An 18,117-nucleotide genomic window follows, 5' to 3' on the forward strand; every position below is an offset into this window, starting at 1 on the left:
GGCTCTCGTTCCCCCAGTATTCAACACCTGGGAGACTCCCATCAGGGAGCGGAATTGGAAGGACCTCCCGCCCTGGCCGGGAACCAGGCACTTTCTGCATGTTGTTCATGTATCAACTCATGTGATCCAACTCTTCAAGGTATCATTGTTATTCCCACTTGACAGATGAGGAAACTGAGGCACAGAGATGTTAAGTAATTGACCCAAGTTTACACAGCTAATAACTGACAGAGTCGCTATTGGAAGCGGGTCGTCCCATCCGGAGCCTGTGTGCCGGGCCAGGGCTACACCAGAAACGGCCGCAGGAAGGAGGACTGGTCCATGGACTAAAAACCATCTGGTTTTGCTCCTTTATGCTCAGGGTGGGAGGAGGAGGCACAAAGTGTTTGTTGGTAGAATGGTCGCTCCACAGAGAAGAGGCAGGACCACCGGAGTGACAGAAGGGTCAGCCTAGTGGCAAGGGCAGCATTCAGTCATGTCCCTGTCATGCCCAGCTTCTCTGGGCCACAGGGAGCTCAGCACCGGATTCCCACTTTGGCTCATATTTCTGGCGGTGGAAAAGGCCCCTGAGGGCTGAGGTCTCCACCACATGGGGTGTGGGATCTTCCCCGAGGCTGGCACAGGCCCAGCTTTGAAACAGGAGCAGCGGAAGCCTCCTATGAGTGGCCTCCTGTAAGTGGGGGGGGGGGCGGGGGAGGCCGAGCACTGCTGCCAAGCGCCGTGCCCTCTGGGGCTTGCGGCTGAGGCCGAGGCCCGGGACCCTCTTGAGGGGAGCTCATCCTCCAGAGCTCCGAAGAGGCTGCCACCCTGGGCAGAGACCTGGGGTACCAGCCAAGGCAGAGCAGGAGGCAGGAAGGAGGCAGCCCCAGGAAGGCTCTGGAGGGGCAGGCTCAGCCCGGGTACCGTGTCTCCGAGAGACTGAGGCAAAGTGGGCAGCACCCTCTCTGTGCTCAGAAAGCCAGGCCAGAGTCGCCCTAAGCTGAGGACTCCAGGCCCTGTGGACTTACGTTTCTGGGCTGTTGTGTCTTCTTTGGGGGTTTTACTTCTTTAGATTTCTGAAAGGCTCTTTTTGACAAACCATCTTTCTGTCCGCTGAAATAAGAGATTTGTTTACACCTTGATCAGCATCTAGTTCCACTCAGGAAACTGGTCATAAGCTCCTACTATGCGCAGCATCCCGGGAGGGGCCCCCTAGTGGGTGTGGGTCTTGCCGTCCTGAATTTGGTCACTAGGACGCAGCTGAGGGCTCAGGAGGCGGATGCCGAGCCCCCCTGGGGAATGGCCCGGGAGCCACCTGCTCATCTTTCTGCTTCCTTAGTTTGTTGTCGTTGCTGTGGCCTGGGCTTCATTTCCCATCCCACTCCTCTCTTTCCAAAATGGTTCCCAGTCCCCAGCCTGCCATTCACCATTTCTAGGCTTTGGAGCCTCCCTTATGGCTCCACAGCCATAGACAGGCAGGGCTTTGCCCTCTCCGCTCCCGCATTGCTCTCATCTCTGCACAAGTCCGTTCAAATCAGCAAGTGAGGTTGTGCCAGGCACTCTGCTGGGCATAGAGACCCTGATGCAGTCCCAGGAGGCCCTAGGCCTATGGGAAACATGAAACAAATGCTTAGCAGATGGAAAATGCCATTGACAGCCCTTTTAGGAAGAGGGATGAGAAATCTGGAAAGGCTTCTTGAAGGAGGTGTCATTTGCATGGGGTCTGACAGAGGAAAATGGAGAGGATTCTCCAGAATAAATGAAGAGGGAAGAAGATGCTGGGTGCAACCGAGACATTGAGACGGGTAATGTGGCCAGAAGGATAAGTGAGGTCTCGCTGGGAGATGGCAAAAGCTGTAAGGCCCAGGATTTGGCAAAAGGGAGCCATCGCGAGCCTTTGAGGAGAACTGACTGACTTCAAAGGTGATTTCAATTGTTCCCTGGCCGGTTCAGGATTATGACGAAGGCAGACCTCTCCTCTTCCATGATGCCTGATGCCTACCTGCCCCCCAGGCCCTGGACCTTCGGTTCCATCTGCTTCGTCCACTACCCAAACCTTGACATTGCCCCTGTCCTGCCCAAAATGCCTCTTCCTAGTTTGGGAGACTGGAGAGAAAGGGGAGGGGTGCTGGGAGAGGGACTGAGGCCTGGAGAATGGGGGGGCGGTGCTGGGCAGGCCTCACGGGCACTCCCGTCCCCTACTCTCTGCAGTTCATTCTCGTCTTCACGGTGATCCAGTACCGGCCAATTACCTACAACCACTACCAGTATCCAGGCTGGGCTGTGGCCATCGGCTTCCTTATGGCTCTGTCCTCCGTCATTTGCATCCCTCTCTATGCCCTGTTTCAGCTCTGCTGCACAGATGGGGACACCCTCCTCCAGGTGAGGGGTGGGGGCAGGCCACAGCCAGGTGAACGGGGAGGGGGTGCGTGGATGGGGCTTCCTGGCTCCCTTCTGAAGCGCCCACCCACCCTCCATGTCTACCTCTCCTGCAGCGTTTGAAAAACGCCACGAAGCCAAGCAGAGACTGGGGCCCCGCCCTCCTGGAGCACCAGACTGGGCGCTATGCCCCCACCATCCCACCCTCTCCTGAAGACGGGCTGGAGGTCCAGCCGCTGCACCCGGACAAGGCCCAGATCCCCATGGTGGGCAGTAACGGCTCGAGCCGTCTGCAGGACTCCCGGATATGAGCACAGCTGCCCGGGGAGGGCCCCACCCCCGCCCGTGCTCCCACCACAGAGACTGGGGAGGCAGGGGACGGGTGTCGCCACCTGCCCCTGCCATGCCCTGGCCAGGGCGGCTGCTGTCACCTTGGTCACCACTGGTAGCGTGGTCATTTGTGCTCGTGTCCCCAGTGTTTACAGGTCCTTTGGATGCCCAGATGGCAGCTGGGGATGGGTGTGGGCGATGGGAGGGTTGCCAGCGGGGGGCAAAGCACTTTGGAGGGGGGTCTAAGGCCAGGTCCCCAGAGATCTGCTGGGCTTTACATGGCCTCTGATGCCCCCACACTCTGCCCTGAGCTGTGGTTCTAGGTGGCCCCCCTACCTGTCCCCCTCCTTGGGCCTCCAGCCTCCTGACCAGTGTTCCTGCCCTCAGAGCAGACCCCAGCCTCTGCCCAGGCAAATTTGGGTCTTCCTATCCAGGGGCAGGGTGAGGGGCTAAGGGGCTGTACAGTGTTACTCGTCAGGCTGTGCCGCCCAGCCCTGTTTGTCTGTGTAATTATTTTTGTAAAAATCGTATTATCTGTGGTTGCCACTCCCGTGCCCCCAGCCTTGGGCCCCCTCTGTCTTCCAGGCCTGCCTGCACCTCACTCGGCTGCTCTGGGGTCTCTGCACCTCATTCCAGCCCTGGCTGTCAGGCCCAGCCAGCAGAGGCCCATGACCCAGCAGCCTGCCCAAAGCACTAGTTTCTGGGGGGTAGGGGTGGGGCGCTGCTCAGCAGGAGGTTTGAGCCCAGAGCCCTGGGGAAGGGGACCTTACAGGAAACCCCCTTGCCCTCTCTCCACCAGGTGAAAGGTCCAGTCCTCCCAAACTGGGCTGCCCTTGTTCATGTGCCAAATGGCCCCAGCCCGCGTGCCCCATCCCCTCTCTGGAGCCAGAGCTCCACCCCACCCCCCCAGCCCCGCAGTGTCCATCTGTCCGTCCTCTGTGCCCCTGTGTGCAGTGACAGCCCCGGAAGAGCCGCCTCTAATCCTCTGTAGCAATAACGGTGCACCAGCCACCCCGACCCCTCCGTGCACCACTAGGATTTTAAAGTCCATAGATTTTAATGAAATTTCTATTCCTGTCTCTGAGCTGCCGCTGTGCTTTGTCTGAGTGCCCCAGGGGCACAAGAGTCGGGGCTGGGATGAGACCTCTGCCGGCCAGGCCTTTGTGGAAGACCGGAAGAAGAAAGGCCAAAGGCCCTGATGGTCAGAACGAGACACCAGGGGCTTGGCGAGGGGGTGGGGCAAGAAGGGCCAGACAGATGGACAGCCCTGCGTCCTGGCGGGGCCCATCCAAGACTAGATCTGAAGCAGGCTGGGCCACAGCAGCTGAGAGGTGGCAGCGGCGGACGGGGTGAGTTCCAGCAGGAGCCGAAGCCTACTTCCCGGCCAGCCCTTCAGGTGGGGGCGTGGGGTGCCGCGCTGGACACCGGAGTGGACGCGGGCCTTTTCCCCGCGCTGCACTGAAGCCTCCGTCGCCCACGGCAGGTAGCAGTCAGGCCTCGGGGGCAGCGCTCCGGCGGAGGGGCAGGCAGGCAGCCCCGGCGGGGCCCCCCCCAGCCTCCCGCAGCCCCGCGGGGGCAAGGCCAGCCTCCGGGACCCTGGCTGGAGGAGCCCACAGGCTGCTGCCTGGGCAGGAAAGAGCAGCTGTGAGCGAGCAGCGGCCTGACCCTTCGGCCACCCTGTCCTGCCGTGCCGCCGCCCTGGCTGACCTGTGGCTGGAGGAGACACAGGACGGCCTCAGAGGGGCCTGCAGCTCCCGTCGCATGGCCGCCTTCTGTTCCTTCAACTCTGCAGGAGAGGCGCCTCTGAGACACAGCGCCCAGCAGCTCTGGGGTGTGTACAAGTGTGGCGTGGGGAGCAGGAGGCTGGGGGCTCTGGGGCCTCCTTGGGGTCCTCACCTGCCAGGGTGGGCTCTAGGGTTGCCTCGGAGGGCCGGGGGGCCCCTGTGTACTCCTCTTCCAGGCAGCGCTGCAGGGAGAGCTGGCTCAGTGCCCCGGCCTTAGGCAGGGGTGGGGCAGGGCAGGACCCCCAAACTGGCTCAGGCAGTCCCTGGTCGGAGGGGAGACACTAGCCCCCCTGAAAAGCCCAGCTTGGTGAGGTGGTGGCTGACTTGGACTCAAGACTTAGGGAAGGTAAGGAAGCAAAGACAGGGACAAATTCAGCAAGTTAATCTAAAAGTGCTGACCTTGGGCTAAGGGGCTCAACCAGAATCTTCTGGATTCACACACACAGGGATGGTCCACACATGAGAAATGGCCACAGGACCCACACACACCTTTCCATGCACATATGCACACAGACACACCCGCACGTGGCCTTCACGCACCAGGTAAGGGGCAGCGGTGTCTACACTCAGCAGAAGGGCTCTGGGCAGGGAGGCCCAGGGCTGCAGCTCACCTGCAGGGTGGGGATCATCCTCTCCAAGGTGTGACACTCCCCCTCCAGGAGGCTCCTGGGACACATGGAGGATGGCAGCCGCGACCAGCTCCACAGGACCCAGTCTCAGCTGAGCCCTCCACCCAGCCCCTAACCTCCAGCCTCCCGGCCTCCAGGCCCTCCCGCCTCAGCCCGCCCTGCTCTCTGTGGCCGGGTGCTGCCCGCAGCCTTCCACCCCCAGCAGCCTCTGCCAGGGCAGGATGTGCCCTCCCCGTGCCTACCTCACAGCGCCCACCATCCTCTCTTCTGCATTATGGCAGGGGCCTCCTCCAGCCTCCCTTCTCCCCCGCATCACAGCCCCTCCCCTCCTTAAAACCCTTCCATGGTTCCTCAGGCCTCAGAGCCTGCTGGCATCCCTGCTTGACCACTTCCTGGCAGCAACCACAGCGGCCCTGCAGCAACCTGCCCTTGCCACCCCTCAGCCTTCCCCTCCTGGTCTCCCCACCAGGTGTGTGGCCACCTTCTCCTCTCCCACAGTCCAGTCCCGGTACTTCAAGACCTGTCCCGGCCCCATCCACCCTGTGTCCACCCCCACCACGCACACTCAGGGGCCTCACCGCAGGTGTCCAGCAACCTGGTCGATGCTGGACACATTCAGCTGGTCCTTGATGACGCTGAGGTCCCTCTGACTGCTGCTGGCAGATGAGGTCAACGTTACTCTCCCCATGTTGCCTCACCCCAGGCCTTCAGGACACAAGTGCCCCTTCTCCTAGACAGTTCTGTGTCTTTTCTCGCAAAGGCAACATAGTATAGTGCAAAGGGGAGGAGTTCTGGAGCCTGGTTTGCAAATGGGCTCTGTCACCCTTCAGTGTGTGTGACCTTGGGCAAGTGGATTATCCCTTCTGAGCTTTAGTTCCTCATCGGTAAAAGGGGGCCATCATTCCCCCAAAGGGTTGTGTGACAACTAGAAATAAGTTGCTGCTGCCATTCACTTATGAACACGCTCCTGCTCCTTTATCTCATTCAGTCCCCAGCGCTCCCTAGCCCAGCTCTCGTTGATCCCTGCATGTGGTTGTAGGAGGTCCAGCTCCAGGCCAGGAACTTCTCCGTGGAGCCACGTGGAACCCACCAGCTGGCTGGGGTCCGCTGCCAAGCAGGGACAGATCCCTCCTCTCCTGCCACCACTTTACCTGGGTTCACCAGCTCTCATCTGCAATATGTCCTGTTCTGGCAAATCACACCTAGGCTCCTCCAAGGCAAAGCGCAGGACCCTGGGGCTATACTGGACCCAAGCCTGGGTCTGGTCCCTGCAGAAGGTGCACTGAAGGTAATTTAGGGGCTCCTTCCAGGGAACCATCAAAGGCAATCCTGGCCCCTTATCAGGCGCAGGGCTAGCCCCTCTTAGTTCTGCTGCGGGGTCTAGCCCTAGCCCTAGGTCTGAGGTTCCCACCTGCCCTCGCAGATGGCCTTCTGGCGGAGCCCCAGGAGCAGCTGCCTCAGTTCCTGGCGCACGAGGTCTCTCAGGAGGGGCGGTGGTGCCAGAAGGGAGGAGGGGTCAAAGGTGGGGCGGGAGCCAGAGGCTTGGGAGGATCGAGCCTCTTGGAGCAGTGACTGTAGCATCACCACCTGCAAGGAGAGCTGGGACACCTTGCGACTGGGGAGAGAAGTGACGGGAGTGAAGGGGGCTGGGGGACTGAGGGGCAGAGCGGAGTCAAGAGGGCTGGGCGGACAGTGAGATCCAGCAAGATCTCGAGAGCTATCGGGCAGGACTAGGGACCCGGAGGAGCTGGGGAAATCACCCGAGTCGTGGGACAGGCCTGGAGTGTGGCCCATCTGCCCACTCCCCACCTCTGCCCGCAGCTCCAGGCTCAGGTCCACCGTCGTCTCCCCCAGAATCCTCTTCACTTCGGGCCGCTCCGGGAGCGGAACGTGTTCCTCTACCAGCTCCCACAGAGACGGGGAGTCCCGGAGCATGGCCCGCCCGCGCCGCCGCCCCCCGTCGAGCGGCCCCAGGCTCGCACCTGCGGAGAGCAGGTGGCGGCGCCGCGTTACCGGGAGAAGGCTGGTCGCCCAAGGCTGGGCCCCGCCCACCCGCGCCCCGCCCCTTCCCGGCCTCACGGGCCACGCCCCCAGCCCGTCGCGCTCCCCGGCCTCTCCCAAGCCCCACCCTTGTTCTGCCACCAGTCTCAGCGACTGGAATTACCCGGTCCGGAGCCGCCGGTCTCTGGCGCTGTCCCTTGTGCCCCGCTTCTGGCTGACTCTCGGGGGCCGCTGTGCCCGGTCACGGCCCCCAGGAGCCGGGCAGTGGGGACCGGGGCCCTAGCCCCGCCTCTTCCGCGCGGCCGTCACCCGGGAAACCGCGCCGCTACCCAGGCTCCGCCCCCAGCCGTTCCAGGTGGGGTGGGCGGTACCAGCTAGCCCGGAGTCGGACCCACCGCCGCGGGGGGTGGTTTGGGAGAGTCCGAACCATCCAGAATCCTGGTGCCAAGCCCTCTGGGCTCGTCTCCGGGCAGCTTTCGGCTTCGGGGCAGGTGGGAAGAGCCGAGAAATCGGAGCCCACTGGGGTTGTTATTACTTCGTTGCCTCTCGTGGCCTGGAGGCAGCGGCTGGGTAAACCTTTCCTCAGGGTCGGCGGAAGTCTCGCGAGCGGCTGCGCTTGCAGAGGCCTGGGGAACCAGGACAGCCCGGGCCACCAGGACAGCCCGGGCCAGACAGACCGAGAAATCGGAGGTGCCCTCCCACAACGCACACCGGGTCTGGAATCTGGGCCCAGATTCCCTAACCTCAAGCAGACAAAGGGGCTGCTCCATTCACGTTTTTTACTAAAGCACCCACACAAGTTTCTGTGCAATGTACAAACAACGAGCCGGCCCTGGGGGCTACTGCCTTCTCTCTGAGACAGGGAGGCGGGAACCAGACTGACTGATCCAAGCCCCACCCGCCCCCCATGCAAAGCCCAACCCCAAGATCCCAGGCAGCGACACAGCACCCCCTCTGGTCCCCTCCTGGGGCTGCTCCTCAGCAGGGGGCGCACCAGAGTTTGCCCCTACAATGTTGAATGAAAAAGGTTTCCCCTCCCCTGGGAGCACGGGGGATCCCCAAGTCTGAGAATTCCCCCTGGAAGCGACACTGCCCCCTAGTTGTACCTCCCACTCTTCCAGGCCCTAGGGGACTCAAGGGGGGAGAAACTGAGGCACAGAGAGGTGGAGTGACCTAGCCCAGGCCACTCGGTGAGGCAGTGCAGGGGCTGGCCCGACCCTGACAGTGAGGGAGGGCTGGGTTGGGGAGGGAGGAGCAGGAAGAAGGGTTGACCCCAGAGAGGGCCACACTGGAGGGGCTTGCCCAGGTTGGAAGTCCCCCAAAGTAGGTTCTGAAACTTCCAGGTGCAGCTGGGGGGGGCCTATGGAAGACCCTCCGAAAACAGAGCCCATAGTCTCAGTCCTGGGGGATCCCCCACAGAGTAGCCGCCAGCCAGGCTATATAGGTCAGTCCTCTGGCAGGCAATCCTTGGCACTGGGAGCCTTTGTCCATTAGCATCAGCCCCGAGGGGGCCATGATGGGGGCCGCCCAATGTCCACTGTGATATTGGTGAAGAGTGGTTGCCGAGACACCTCCAAGACCTGGTACCGCACTGACCCGATGCCATCCCGCTTCATGGTCAGCTTCGTGTTTTGAATCTTGGTAAACCTAGATAGGATGGAAGTGGGTCCAGATCAGGGCTACCCAATAAACCAAATATGGGATCTCTGGGGCTAAGGCTCAAGCCACCCTGGCTTCTTCCAGGGATGACTCGGTTCTCACCAAACCCTCTGCCCGTCACCTGCTTGGAGCCCTTTTGCTCTGGCATCTGCCTTCAAAACAGAGATCTTACCCCCTTGAGTCCAGAACTGTGACACCCTCACAAATCTCCTTCTGAGCTCATGTTCTTCTAAGCCTTAGACCCAGACACGGGCATCCCATAGGCACCTCAAAGGCAATGTGTCCTGTGTCGGGTCATCGTCTGTACTCCCCAAGACCCTCTTCTCTTTACTATCTTCTCTGTCCCCCACCACTTACTTAATGAGCAGTCCCCAAGTGCCAGGCTCTGCTCTTAAGTAGCAGGGGCCCAGTCAGGAACAGGACAGTAAGTCCTCCCTCTCATGGCAAGTCTGTTCCACTAGGGGAGACAGGTAACAGACAAGGAGCACACCAGAATGCTAAGGGAGACAGGGGAGGGAGACCAAGATGGTTGCCTTGGAAGGGGTGAGCGCCTGACACCAAGCTGACAGCAGGGGGAAGGGCATTCCAGGCCGAGGTAAGCACAGGCTGACCCTAAACTGGAAATGAGATTTTGAACAGCCAGTGGTTTGAGCTTAATGGGCCAAGGGCGTTAAGAACAGCTTGGAGGCTAGAGCATGTAGGGGTGGGGCTCTGTAAGTCAGAGGATGCAGTTTTTTTTATTTCTAGGAGTGAGAAGATGGGGATTTTTAGCCCAGTGGGAGGCAAGCGGGGAGGGCCAGAGGACAGGAACAATAGAAGGACGAGGGGGAAACAGGGAAACTAGGGAGAGGCCACTGCAGGAGTCCAGACAAGAGGACAGAGGCTGTGCTTGGGCAGAGGGGGTGAAGGGAAAAGCGGATGGGCTCAGAGATGTTTGGGGAGTGGCACTGACAGGACCTGCTGATGGTTTAGACACGCAGGGGGAGCGAACGAAGAATCCAGGAGAACTAGATTTGAAACAAAAGCAACTAGGTGGATGGAACCATTCATTTCTTTAAGCCAGAAATGCCTTGCTGTCTTGCCACTTCCTCACCCAAGGTCGACATCACTCATTCATGAGGACACCGAGACCTGACACAGGACCAAGGCTCCTGGCATGTGCTTCTGGAGCTCCACTCCCACCCTCATCGCAACCGTTTTGATCCTCCCGGTCCTTCTGAGCTTAGCTCAGATCCCTCTCCAGAGCCATCCCAACACCGAGCACTCTCCCTCGGATGCCCTGCAGCCCCTCTTCTCCCTTCCCTGCTTGCCCTGGTTTTTTTTATCTGAACTGCTTTTTCATCAGCTCCCTGGATGCCCAGTGCTTCATGCTCCTGCCAAAGGCCAACCTCCACTGGTGCTGCAGCCTACCTCCCCACTCTTACACCCTGCCTTCAGAGCAGACCAACCCTACCGTTCCATCTGGGCACATGGCAGCCTCACGCCCAGCACACCCCTGGACCCTGTGACTCCTCCAAACCTGGTCAGCTTCCTTCCTGGCCCACCAGCAGCTCTGCCAGCCCTGCTTCACCTTCTTCAAACTCAAAGGGTGATCCTTTCAAACCCAAATCTGATCCTGCCCCCTTCCCTGCTTAAAGCTCTCCCATGACTCCCCAGTGCCCCTGGGACAAAAGTGAAACTCCCAACCTGGGATCCGAGACCCCAAACACCCAGCACCGACCCCACTACTGTCACTCCCAGCCCTCAGTGACTATAATACCAGAGTCCCAGACTCTTAACTTATACCATGCATGTTCACATTCCAGACTCCTGCAAATACCATTCCTTTTCTCCAAACTGGCCTCCTCCACTAGCCTGGTGAATACAGCACTGTGCCCAAGGCAGGTGTGTGACAAACACGTGCGGAATGAATGATCTTTCAAACTCCGGTTTACCATCACCTCCTCTAGGAGGCCTCCCACCATCACTCCTTCTTCTGCCGGGGCAGCACCTTGCCCTGATCACCTGGTGCTGTAACTGCCTGTCTCCCTCGCTAGAGTGAACTTCACAGGGGCTGTCAGGGACTGGCTCTGGGCTCCCCCCGACCCGGCCCCCATCCCCCAGGTTAGAGTGGTGCCGGGAAGCCCTTGTCTACACTGCACATGCCCTTGGGTGCCTCTCCCAGCCAGCGCCAAATGCTGCTACATCCTCAGGGACGGAGAGGCCTGCTCCAGGCTCAGAGGGATCAGCACTGTCTGTCCGCACCCTGCCCCACGTTGCTCAGGCCACCTTTGTTGGGTCCCCAGGCCCAGGAGCTGTGCCCAGTGCCTGCTCCCTCTTGTCCTATCCCCTCTGGCACAAGGGAGGTCTGTGAGGACACCGATGGGAATGTAATCTACTCAGGGATTATTTGAACTCTGCCTTTACATTTTTGTCACCTCTAGGAATTAGGCCAGGGATGACCGAAGTCTGGGGTGAGGCTGAGCTAGGGGTCGGGGATCAGGGATCAGGGGTCTGGGAGTCAAGGGTTCAGGGGCCTTGGGAATCACGTCTAGGGATCAGTGGCACTGGGGAGTCCCTTCTAGGGAGTAAGGGATTAGGGGCACTTGGGGTCACCTCTGTGGGTTGGGCTCGTTATGCTTGTCCCGGTCGTGCTTGATCATGCGGTAGCGGCCTATGCGGATGTCTGGGCGCGAGATCTTCATCCCAGTCAGGGAGATCCTGGGGATGGGGACAGACGGGCTGGAGCAGGCACCAGGAAGGGCAAGGAGCCTCGCCCGGTCTGCACTGCACCTTCTGCACCCAGTCTACTCCCTGCCCCGGCCCTACTCACCGGTTGAAGATGTCGTCATCCTCGCCACCCCAGCCCCAGTACTCGTTGGGGAAGCCGTTGATTCTCAGAAACTGGGCTTTACTCAGGCCTGACACGCCTCCAAAGTAGCCAGCGTAGGGCAGCCTGTGGCACGAAGGGCATGTGTCAGCTGAGGGGCCGGAGGGGATTCCGGGGGGAAGGCCAGAGATGGGTGAGGGGCCAGGAGCAAGGGGGCGCTGGGTGCGGTGCGGACCGACGGGCCGGGGAGTCTGGGTCCAGCTGAGAAGGGAGCCCTCACCGGAAACCGAACTTGTCCATGGCAATGGCGAAGTGGCGGGGCTGGTCACCACAGCGGTACAGGTTGCGGTCATCCATGGGGACCAGGTCCACGTCACTGAAGATGAAGCAGTCGTACGTGGCGTCCTCCTTCAGCGCCTCTAGGAAGCCTACGTTGAGCAGCTTGGCCCGGTTGAAGGTGTCCTCACCGTGCTGGGGGTGGGGCAGGGGACAGGTCAGCTCTGGGCCTGTGACTGGCAGGCACCTGCCACTTTACCACTGTCCAGAGCGCTCCCCAAGGGGCTCCTACTCCCTGCCTGCCCCCACCCCACTCTGAGTGGCTTCCCTAGGTCCTGCCTTCCAAGGCCTTCCAGGACTTGGCTTCAGGCTCCTCTCCCACTGTTTCCCTCAGACCCCAAGGCCCAGCTGCACTATGTTCCTCAGCAGCCCCGGAACATGCCAGACTCTTTACTGCCTCAAGGCCTTGCTGTCAGCTCTGGAATGCTCTCCTCTGACGGTCAAGCTTGTGTGTGGACAGGCATCCATGCTCACACCTCCCTGGCTCTGCATAATCATTCCTTCTGTCCTGTGAGCTTCACTTAGTGTCCTGTTACACTGTGACTTAAGAGCGCTCGTTTCGTTCATTCTTTCACCCCTCACTCCAGCAGGCCCTATAGTCCTGTCCCAGGCACCAGGCATCTTCTCTGTGCCAATGGGAGCCTTAGAGAAGAGCAGCCCTGAGGCCACTGCATCCCTGCTGAGCACACTCACAACATGAGATGAACAGTGAATGCCCCAAATAACCAGTGTCGAAGACAAAGAAACCATGGGTACTGAGCCACTGAGCCTCAGCCACCTATCCCTTCTGGCTCATCTGGATCCACATCCAGCTTCCCGTGCAGCCTCTGAGACCGGGACAGGACCTGGCTAGATTCACTTGTCTCCCCAGCAAAATGCCAAGCACAGGGTGTACAGGCAGTCATGGCCCAGTGAGCCGGGGGTCCCCTGAGAAATGGGGCTGCAGGCCAGGCCTCCTGGAGGTTGGGTTTCTGGCCACGCATGCCCATGCTCCAAATTCTAGCCAGAGCAAGGAGGATCCCATGGAAGGAGCTGGCCGCTGGGCTCCCTGTCCCAACCCACCATCTCTAGGGTGGAGCTAGACCGGCCCCTGGAGAGGGGTCTCTAGGCGGGCCCCTCCAGAGGGAGAGGAGGAATCACGGCCCCTCCTTCCCACCAGCCAGCCTGGTCGCGACGGGGTGGGAGCGGCTCACCCTGCTTGCTCTCTTTCCTTGCCCTGCACCTTCCCTCCCACCAGCCCTTGCAGCAATTGTGCATTTTCTCCTGGCTCATCGGCTCTCCTTTCTGACCTTTCTCACCAGCCAGGAGCCCTGAGTTTCTCCCACGCGGCTCATAAACATGCCCAATTTTACCCCATCTGAAAAAGAAACCTCTCTAGCCACCGCCCTACCTTTGCCTCCCCTTCTCGGCAGAGTGGTTTTTTTTTTTTTAAAGAGTTGCCTCCAATTGGCTATTTCCATTTTGTCAAATCTGATTCCTTCTTCAACCCACTGCAATCTGCTTCCGCCCCCACCATGCCCCTGAAATGGTTCTCGCTGGGCCCACCTTGTTGCTAAATCCACTGGACGCTTCTTAGTCCATATCCTTCCTCCCCCGGCAGTGCTCACGTAGCTGCCATGCTTCCTTCTGGACACTTATTCCTGGGCTTCGGGGACATCACACTCTCCTGGGACTCCCCGAACCTTTCTGGCCAACCTTCCCAGTCTGTGGTGCTGTCCCTTCCCCCACCCATCCCTTACATGCTGGCTTTCCCCTCTCAGGCCCCGTGCTCCCCGGGCAGGCTGGACGTTGTTGGCTTTAGGGACCATCCGCATGCTGGTGGCTCCCAGATCCCTCTCTGCACCTTAGACCTCGCTGCTGGGTGGACTCATGGGTCTAACTGCCGGCTGAACATTCCTCTCATACTTCACCCGGACACTCAAACTCATCCCATGCAAAAAAGAATTCAGAGTCAAGCTCTCCCCCAGACCTGGCCAACCCCCTGTGTTCTCACTCACAGGTGCAGCTAACCACACAGCAAATGGCCAAGAAGAACCCTCGAGGTGTCTGGCGTCTCCCTTTCCTTACTCTCTACCGTGTCACATCTCTCCCACTGCAGCCGACCCACACACAGGTTCACTGTCTCTCTCCTGAACATCGTAGCCTCTTTGTAACTGGTCACCCCGCCTCCAGTCTCCCCCCCTCCAACCCATTCTCCACTTGCAACCAGAGCCATCTTCTCGATAAACAAGTGTACATGCTACTCCTCGCTTAAACCCTTCCAGGGGTGCCCCCGCCACCTTCAGGCTGGAGTGCAACTGCTTCGCATGCCTCCGGAGACCCTTCTGGATTTGGCCTCTGCCAGCAACTCCAGGCTCATCTTTGCTGCCCACCCTACACGCTGGACCCCACACCTCGGCCAACGGTTCCCCAACACACGAGACCGGTTCTCTGGATGGGGTCTGGGGCCTCCAGTCCGTCTGCCAGCTGATGCCTGTTCATCCCTCAAGACCCATCTCAACTGCCACTTCTCCACCCCAGGGCTGGACAAGGCCCCTCTGTGCCCCCACAGCCCCCTGCTCCAACTCATCCCACACCATCGTCCTGGAGTCTACAAGGATCCAAGTCCAAGTGTGGGAGTCGTAAGTACGGGAAGGAGGACCCACATCAGATCCTCCCCGGGTCCCAGCAGCCAGGCCCCTCCAGGCCCAGGGCAGGGCTGAGACACTGAGCTGAGTTCCCGGGCCTCTGCTGTGGCCGTGGCCCTCACGCAGACCTCATCCCTCTCCCAGGCTCTAAGTCCCCCTCTCCAAGGGCTTCTCCACAGCTCCTCACAGCCAGCAGACCCTAGGTCTCACCTCCACGGGGCGGGGCCCGCCGAAGGTGGACCGGGGGGCCCATCCCCGCGGAGGCTGCGCACACACCCGTTGGCGTGCGCGCTCCCCTTCCCGCACCCGCAGACCCGCCCGTGGGAGCAGGGACACACACGCAGCCGCGCTCGTACGGTCACTCATCCACACCACCACGGGCGGACACGAAGCCATGCAGGCTCCCAACCCCACTCATGCACCGGGAGGCCCGGGGCGCTCCGGGGCCCTCTGGTGGCTAGTGCCCAGCCTGGGCCGCGGGCAGCACACCTGGTTGATGACGTAGACGCCGTAGCGCAGCCGCTGTCGCCTCAGGATGGGGTGCAGGTAGTGGAGCCAGTAGCGTAGGTGGTGCTCCCGGTGTCGAAAGGGGATGATGACCGCCACCGTCTGGGCAGGCGTGCAGTCGGGCGGCGCATAGCGGCCGCCCAGGAGCACGCCCGGGTTCTCCCTCTGCACCCGCTCCAGAGGCATGGGCGAGGTGAACTCAATCAGCAGCCGGCCCACTGCAGGCAGGACGGTAGCAGGAATCAGGCCGCCATCGGAACCCAGGGACGCCAGCCCTCTCCCTCAGCCCCGCGGTAGGCCAGGGAAGCCCAGCAACAGCCCTCTCCCAACAGACCCGGAGCCCCTACACCCCCGTGGCTCATTCCCCAAGTCAAAACGGCCAGGTCTTCTGCCCACCCCTCGAGGCAGGCCCGACCCTGCAGGCTCACCAAGACCAGGCGGCGAGTCAGGACAGGGAGGCAGGGCGGGAGCCGTGGGGCCGGGCCGGGCACTGGGAGCCTCGGGGAGCCCCGAGCTGGGGGCGGTGGTGTTGGGCCGAGAGCAGTTGGTGCTGCTGCTGGCAGCTGGGTGGAGGGCACGGGCAGGGCCGCGGGCACTGAAGCGGCTGAAGAAGGCCAGATGCTGGGCGTAGACGTCGAAGTAGAGGATGACCGCCACGAGAAAGTGCAGCAGGCAGAGAAGGAGCACAGCCTTGCACACGCGCTCCAGCGTGCCCCCCAGCAGTCTGCTCATCCCGCAGGCGGCCGCCGGCCCGCCCGATGGGCCCGGGCATCCGGCTGCCGGCCTGAGCAGGGGGAAGGGAGAAACAGACCCAGCAGGTCAGGGCCCGATGGGCAAGGCTACCCCCCCACCCCATCTGCCTGGTGCTCACCCTCACAGACCTGCATCCTCACACATTACCTGCTCACACCCTGTGACACTCACGGACTCCCATTCTACCTGCAAAGAGACACACGGACACAGTCCCCAGCAACTCACTACTCACACATCGTCACACACCTGAGTACTAACCCACGTATGCATACATTCCTCATTCTTGCTGACACACACGCACACAAGCACAACCTCATGCCCCCTCACACTCAAGGTGCACGCCCTTATCGTGTGACTCAACACACACCTCTGTGTGTTCTCAGAAACATGAACACATGGCCTCTGATCACGGTGGTTCATACCTCCAAATGGAAACACATTTACCTGCAGACCCACATGTGTACCTGTGCCCCAGAGAACAGACACCCCACAGGGCACCATCCTCAACCCAGGACTCTTGGTCTGGGGAGGGGCGACCATTTACTGAGTACCTACCATGCAGGAGCGCTTGGTACTCATGACTTCAGTCAGTCCTCCCAGGAGCCTGGTGGGCAGTGGTTTGGTTGGACAGGTACCAGTGACAAGTAGGCCAGGCCAACTAGGACCAGGCTGGGAAGTGGCCCTCAGCATCCAGGAGGCCCAAATATGAACAAGATGTTTATGGGATTCTTTCCCTCTGGAGCGGGAGGTCAAAATACAGGGTGGGGCATAAGACACCCTTCCTCCAAGACCTCAAGGATTGGGATGAACTTTCTGGAGTCTGCCCAGCACTGCTGGCTCTGATTTCGGGAAGAGGGACCGTCTGGGCCCTGGAGACGGGTCCAGCACCAGCATGGCAGGAAAGGGCCTGGCCTGGGCCACGGCTCCAGCTGCAGTTCCAACAGAACAGCACTCCTGGCAATGCTTCAGGGGGCGGGCTGGGTCTCAGAGGTACACAGCACCACACAACCCCAGCCACCATGGGTCCCAGCTAAAGTCTCCTGCACTCAGACACGCTGAGAACTACAGAGAGTCAAAGACACACCCCAGTGACAGTAACAGTAACGCAGAGTCACACACTCACAAACAAAGCCGCTGCTCCTCGACGCACACAGCCATGCATGCAGGCTCCCGGGCGGCCCGGACGCCCGGCCCCACGTGCAAACATTCCCACCCCTCCCTCCGGGGCAGGGGCTCTGGGTCAGGCTGGCGGCCAGGCTGCGAGGTGCGTTAGGGCGGGGCTGAAAGGCAGACCGGCCTGCACACGTGGCTGCCCGGCACGGGGGAGGTAGCGAAGACTGGGTGGGTGTGGAGCCTGGGCGGGGGGTGGGGGGGTGGGGGGGGGCGTGGATTGGGGGAGTGGATGTGGGGCGGGGGCCGAGGCCAGGGGGAAACGTGAGTGGAGCGCCTCCCCGCGCCACGAGGCCAGGGCGAGCGAGGACAATAAGGAAGGCTGGCAGGGGGCGGGCAAGAGGAGCCGGAGGGGGGGTGGGGGAGTGGGGGGAGAAGAGCCGAGGGGGAGGGATGGGGGGTGGGTAAACGCCAGGCCGGGGTCTGGCCGCCGGCGCCTCTCACCGGCTCCTGGGCGGGGATCACGGGGCCGCGCTCGGAGCGCTCCTCGCGGGGCCGGGTCTGGAATGTCGGGGCCCTGGGCTGGGGGCCGCGCGCGCACCCCTCTCACCCGGCGCTCGGGGCTCAGCAGGGGGCACCGCTCCGGCTCGGGCTGGGTTCCCGGCTCCCGTGGCTGCGGACGGCTCCGTCCCCCATGGCCCGGCCCCGCCGCCTCCCGCCGCCCGGTCAGCGGCCCCCGCGGCCCCCGGGCCGCCTCCCGCCGCCGCCGCGGGCCATGGAGCCGAGCCGCCCCGGGGGGCAGGGCGGGGCCGGGCGGCCGGGCAGACCCACGGACCCGCGGACCGATGGACCACAGCGCCGCCGCCTCCCTCCCGCGCTACGGCGCCTCGGAGGGGCAGGCCTGGCCGGCGCGCCCGCGCGCGCGCACCCGCCTCCAGCGCGCCCGCACCCGCCGCGCGCCTCCGCCGCCCGCCCCTGCCGGCGGCCAAGCGCGGCGGAGCGAGGGGACAGAGGTGGCACGGGACCAGAGAGGGGCGGAAGAAATCGGTAAGGCTCATCCCAGAGGTTGGATTCGGGGTCCAGACTGGGGAGGGTGTGGGTGTGGGCTGGAACGCGAACTCCGCCAAAGAAGGGGGCCTGGAAGTTAGGCGACTCTAGCAGGGAGGGTAGGGATTCGTCAACTCACTGAAGGTAACAGGATTAAAGGCCTGCCA

General features: G+C 61.6%; 3 protein-coding genes across 15 annotated transcripts in view; 1 reads left to right on the forward strand and 2 right to left on the reverse strand.

Moving 5' to 3' along the window:
- Positions 1-3,772, forward strand: part of SLC6A9 (solute carrier family 6 member 9) — a 31,519-nt gene extending 27,747 nt beyond the window's left edge. For all 8 annotated transcript variants that reach the window (XM_036107530.2, XM_036107533.2, XM_036107531.2 and 5 more), the window contains 2 exons: positions 2,191-2,361; positions 2,475-3,772. In XM_036107530.2, coding sequence (XP_035963423.1) covers positions 2,191-2,361; positions 2,475-2,669 — 366 coding nt within the window. In that variant the 3' untranslated portion in view covers positions 2,670-3,772. The remainder of the gene's footprint in view (positions 1-2,190; positions 2,362-2,474) is intronic.
- A 133-nt stretch (positions 3,773-3,905) lies between these two features.
- CCDC24 (coiled-coil domain containing 24) lies at positions 3,906-7,739 on the reverse strand. Its single transcript, XM_036107544.2, has 9 exons — positions 7,266-7,739; positions 6,911-7,083; positions 6,513-6,688; positions 6,253-6,369; positions 5,680-5,754; positions 5,084-5,138; positions 4,585-4,654; positions 4,396-4,474; positions 3,906-4,312 (listed from the first exon to the last, which is right to left on the reverse strand). Exons 2-9 carry the CDS (start codon positions 7,034-7,036, stop codon positions 4,081-4,083), a joined length of 930 nt encoding a protein of 309 aa, XP_035963437.2. The 5' UTR covers positions 7,037-7,083; positions 7,266-7,739; the 3' UTR covers positions 3,906-4,080.
- Positions 7,740-7,864: 125 nt separating this feature from the next.
- B4GALT2 (beta-1,4-galactosyltransferase 2) lies at positions 7,865-17,779 on the reverse strand. Of its 6 annotated transcripts, none has more exons than XM_036107540.2 (7): positions 17,514-17,779; positions 15,469-15,824; positions 15,023-15,258; positions 11,851-12,041; positions 11,574-11,696; positions 11,357-11,461; positions 7,865-8,749 (listed from the first exon to the last, which is right to left on the reverse strand). In XM_036107540.2, the coding sequence occupies exons 2-7, from the start codon at positions 15,770-15,772 to the stop codon at positions 8,599-8,601; spliced, it is 1,110 nt and encodes a 369-aa protein (XP_035963433.1). In that variant the 5' UTR covers positions 15,773-15,824; positions 17,514-17,779; the 3' UTR covers positions 7,865-8,598. The 6 variants fall into 6 exon arrangements, with proteins under 6 accessions (XP_035963433.1, XP_035963432.1, XP_035963431.1 ...); XM_036107539.2 differs by having other exon boundaries at positions 17,408-17,779; XM_036107538.2 differs by lacking the exon at positions 17,514-17,779 and adding an exon at positions 16,917-16,966.
- Positions 17,780-18,117: the final 338 nt, after the last annotated feature.

This window comes from Halichoerus grypus, chromosome 5, assembly GCF_964656455.1.
Source record: "Halichoerus grypus chromosome 5, mHalGry1.hap1.1, whole genome shotgun sequence".
Classification (NCBI taxonomy): domain Eukaryota; kingdom Metazoa; phylum Chordata; class Mammalia; order Carnivora; family Phocidae; genus Halichoerus; species Halichoerus grypus.

Excerpts from the sequence above, each read along its gene's own strand:
- B4GALT2 (XM_036107538.2), bottom strand. The coding sequence starts at position 16,951 with ATGGCTGTGTGCGTCGAGGAGCAGCGGCTTTGTTT. Across the intron at positions 12,042-15,022 it reads GCGTCTACGTCATCAACCAG|CACGGTGAGGACACCTTCAA; the intron begins GTGTGCTGCCCG and ends CCCCACCCCCAG. Across the intron at positions 11,697-11,850 it reads ATGGACAAGTTCGGTTTCCG|GCTGCCCTACGCTGGCTACT; the intron begins GTGAGGGCTCCC and ends TTCGTGCCACAG.
- CCDC24 (XM_036107544.2), bottom strand. The coding sequence starts at position 7,036 with ATGCTCCGGGACTCCCCGTCTCTGTGGGAGCTGGTAGAGGAACACGTT. Across the intron at positions 5,139-5,679 it reads CAGGTTGCTGGACACCTGCG|GAGCCTCCTGGAGGGGGAGT; the intron begins GTGAGGCCCCTG and ends CATGTGTCCCAG. Across the intron at positions 4,475-4,584 it reads CCTAGAGCCCACCCTGGCAG|AGTTGAAGGAACAGAAGGCG; the intron begins GTGAGGACCCCA and ends CCTCTCCTGCAG.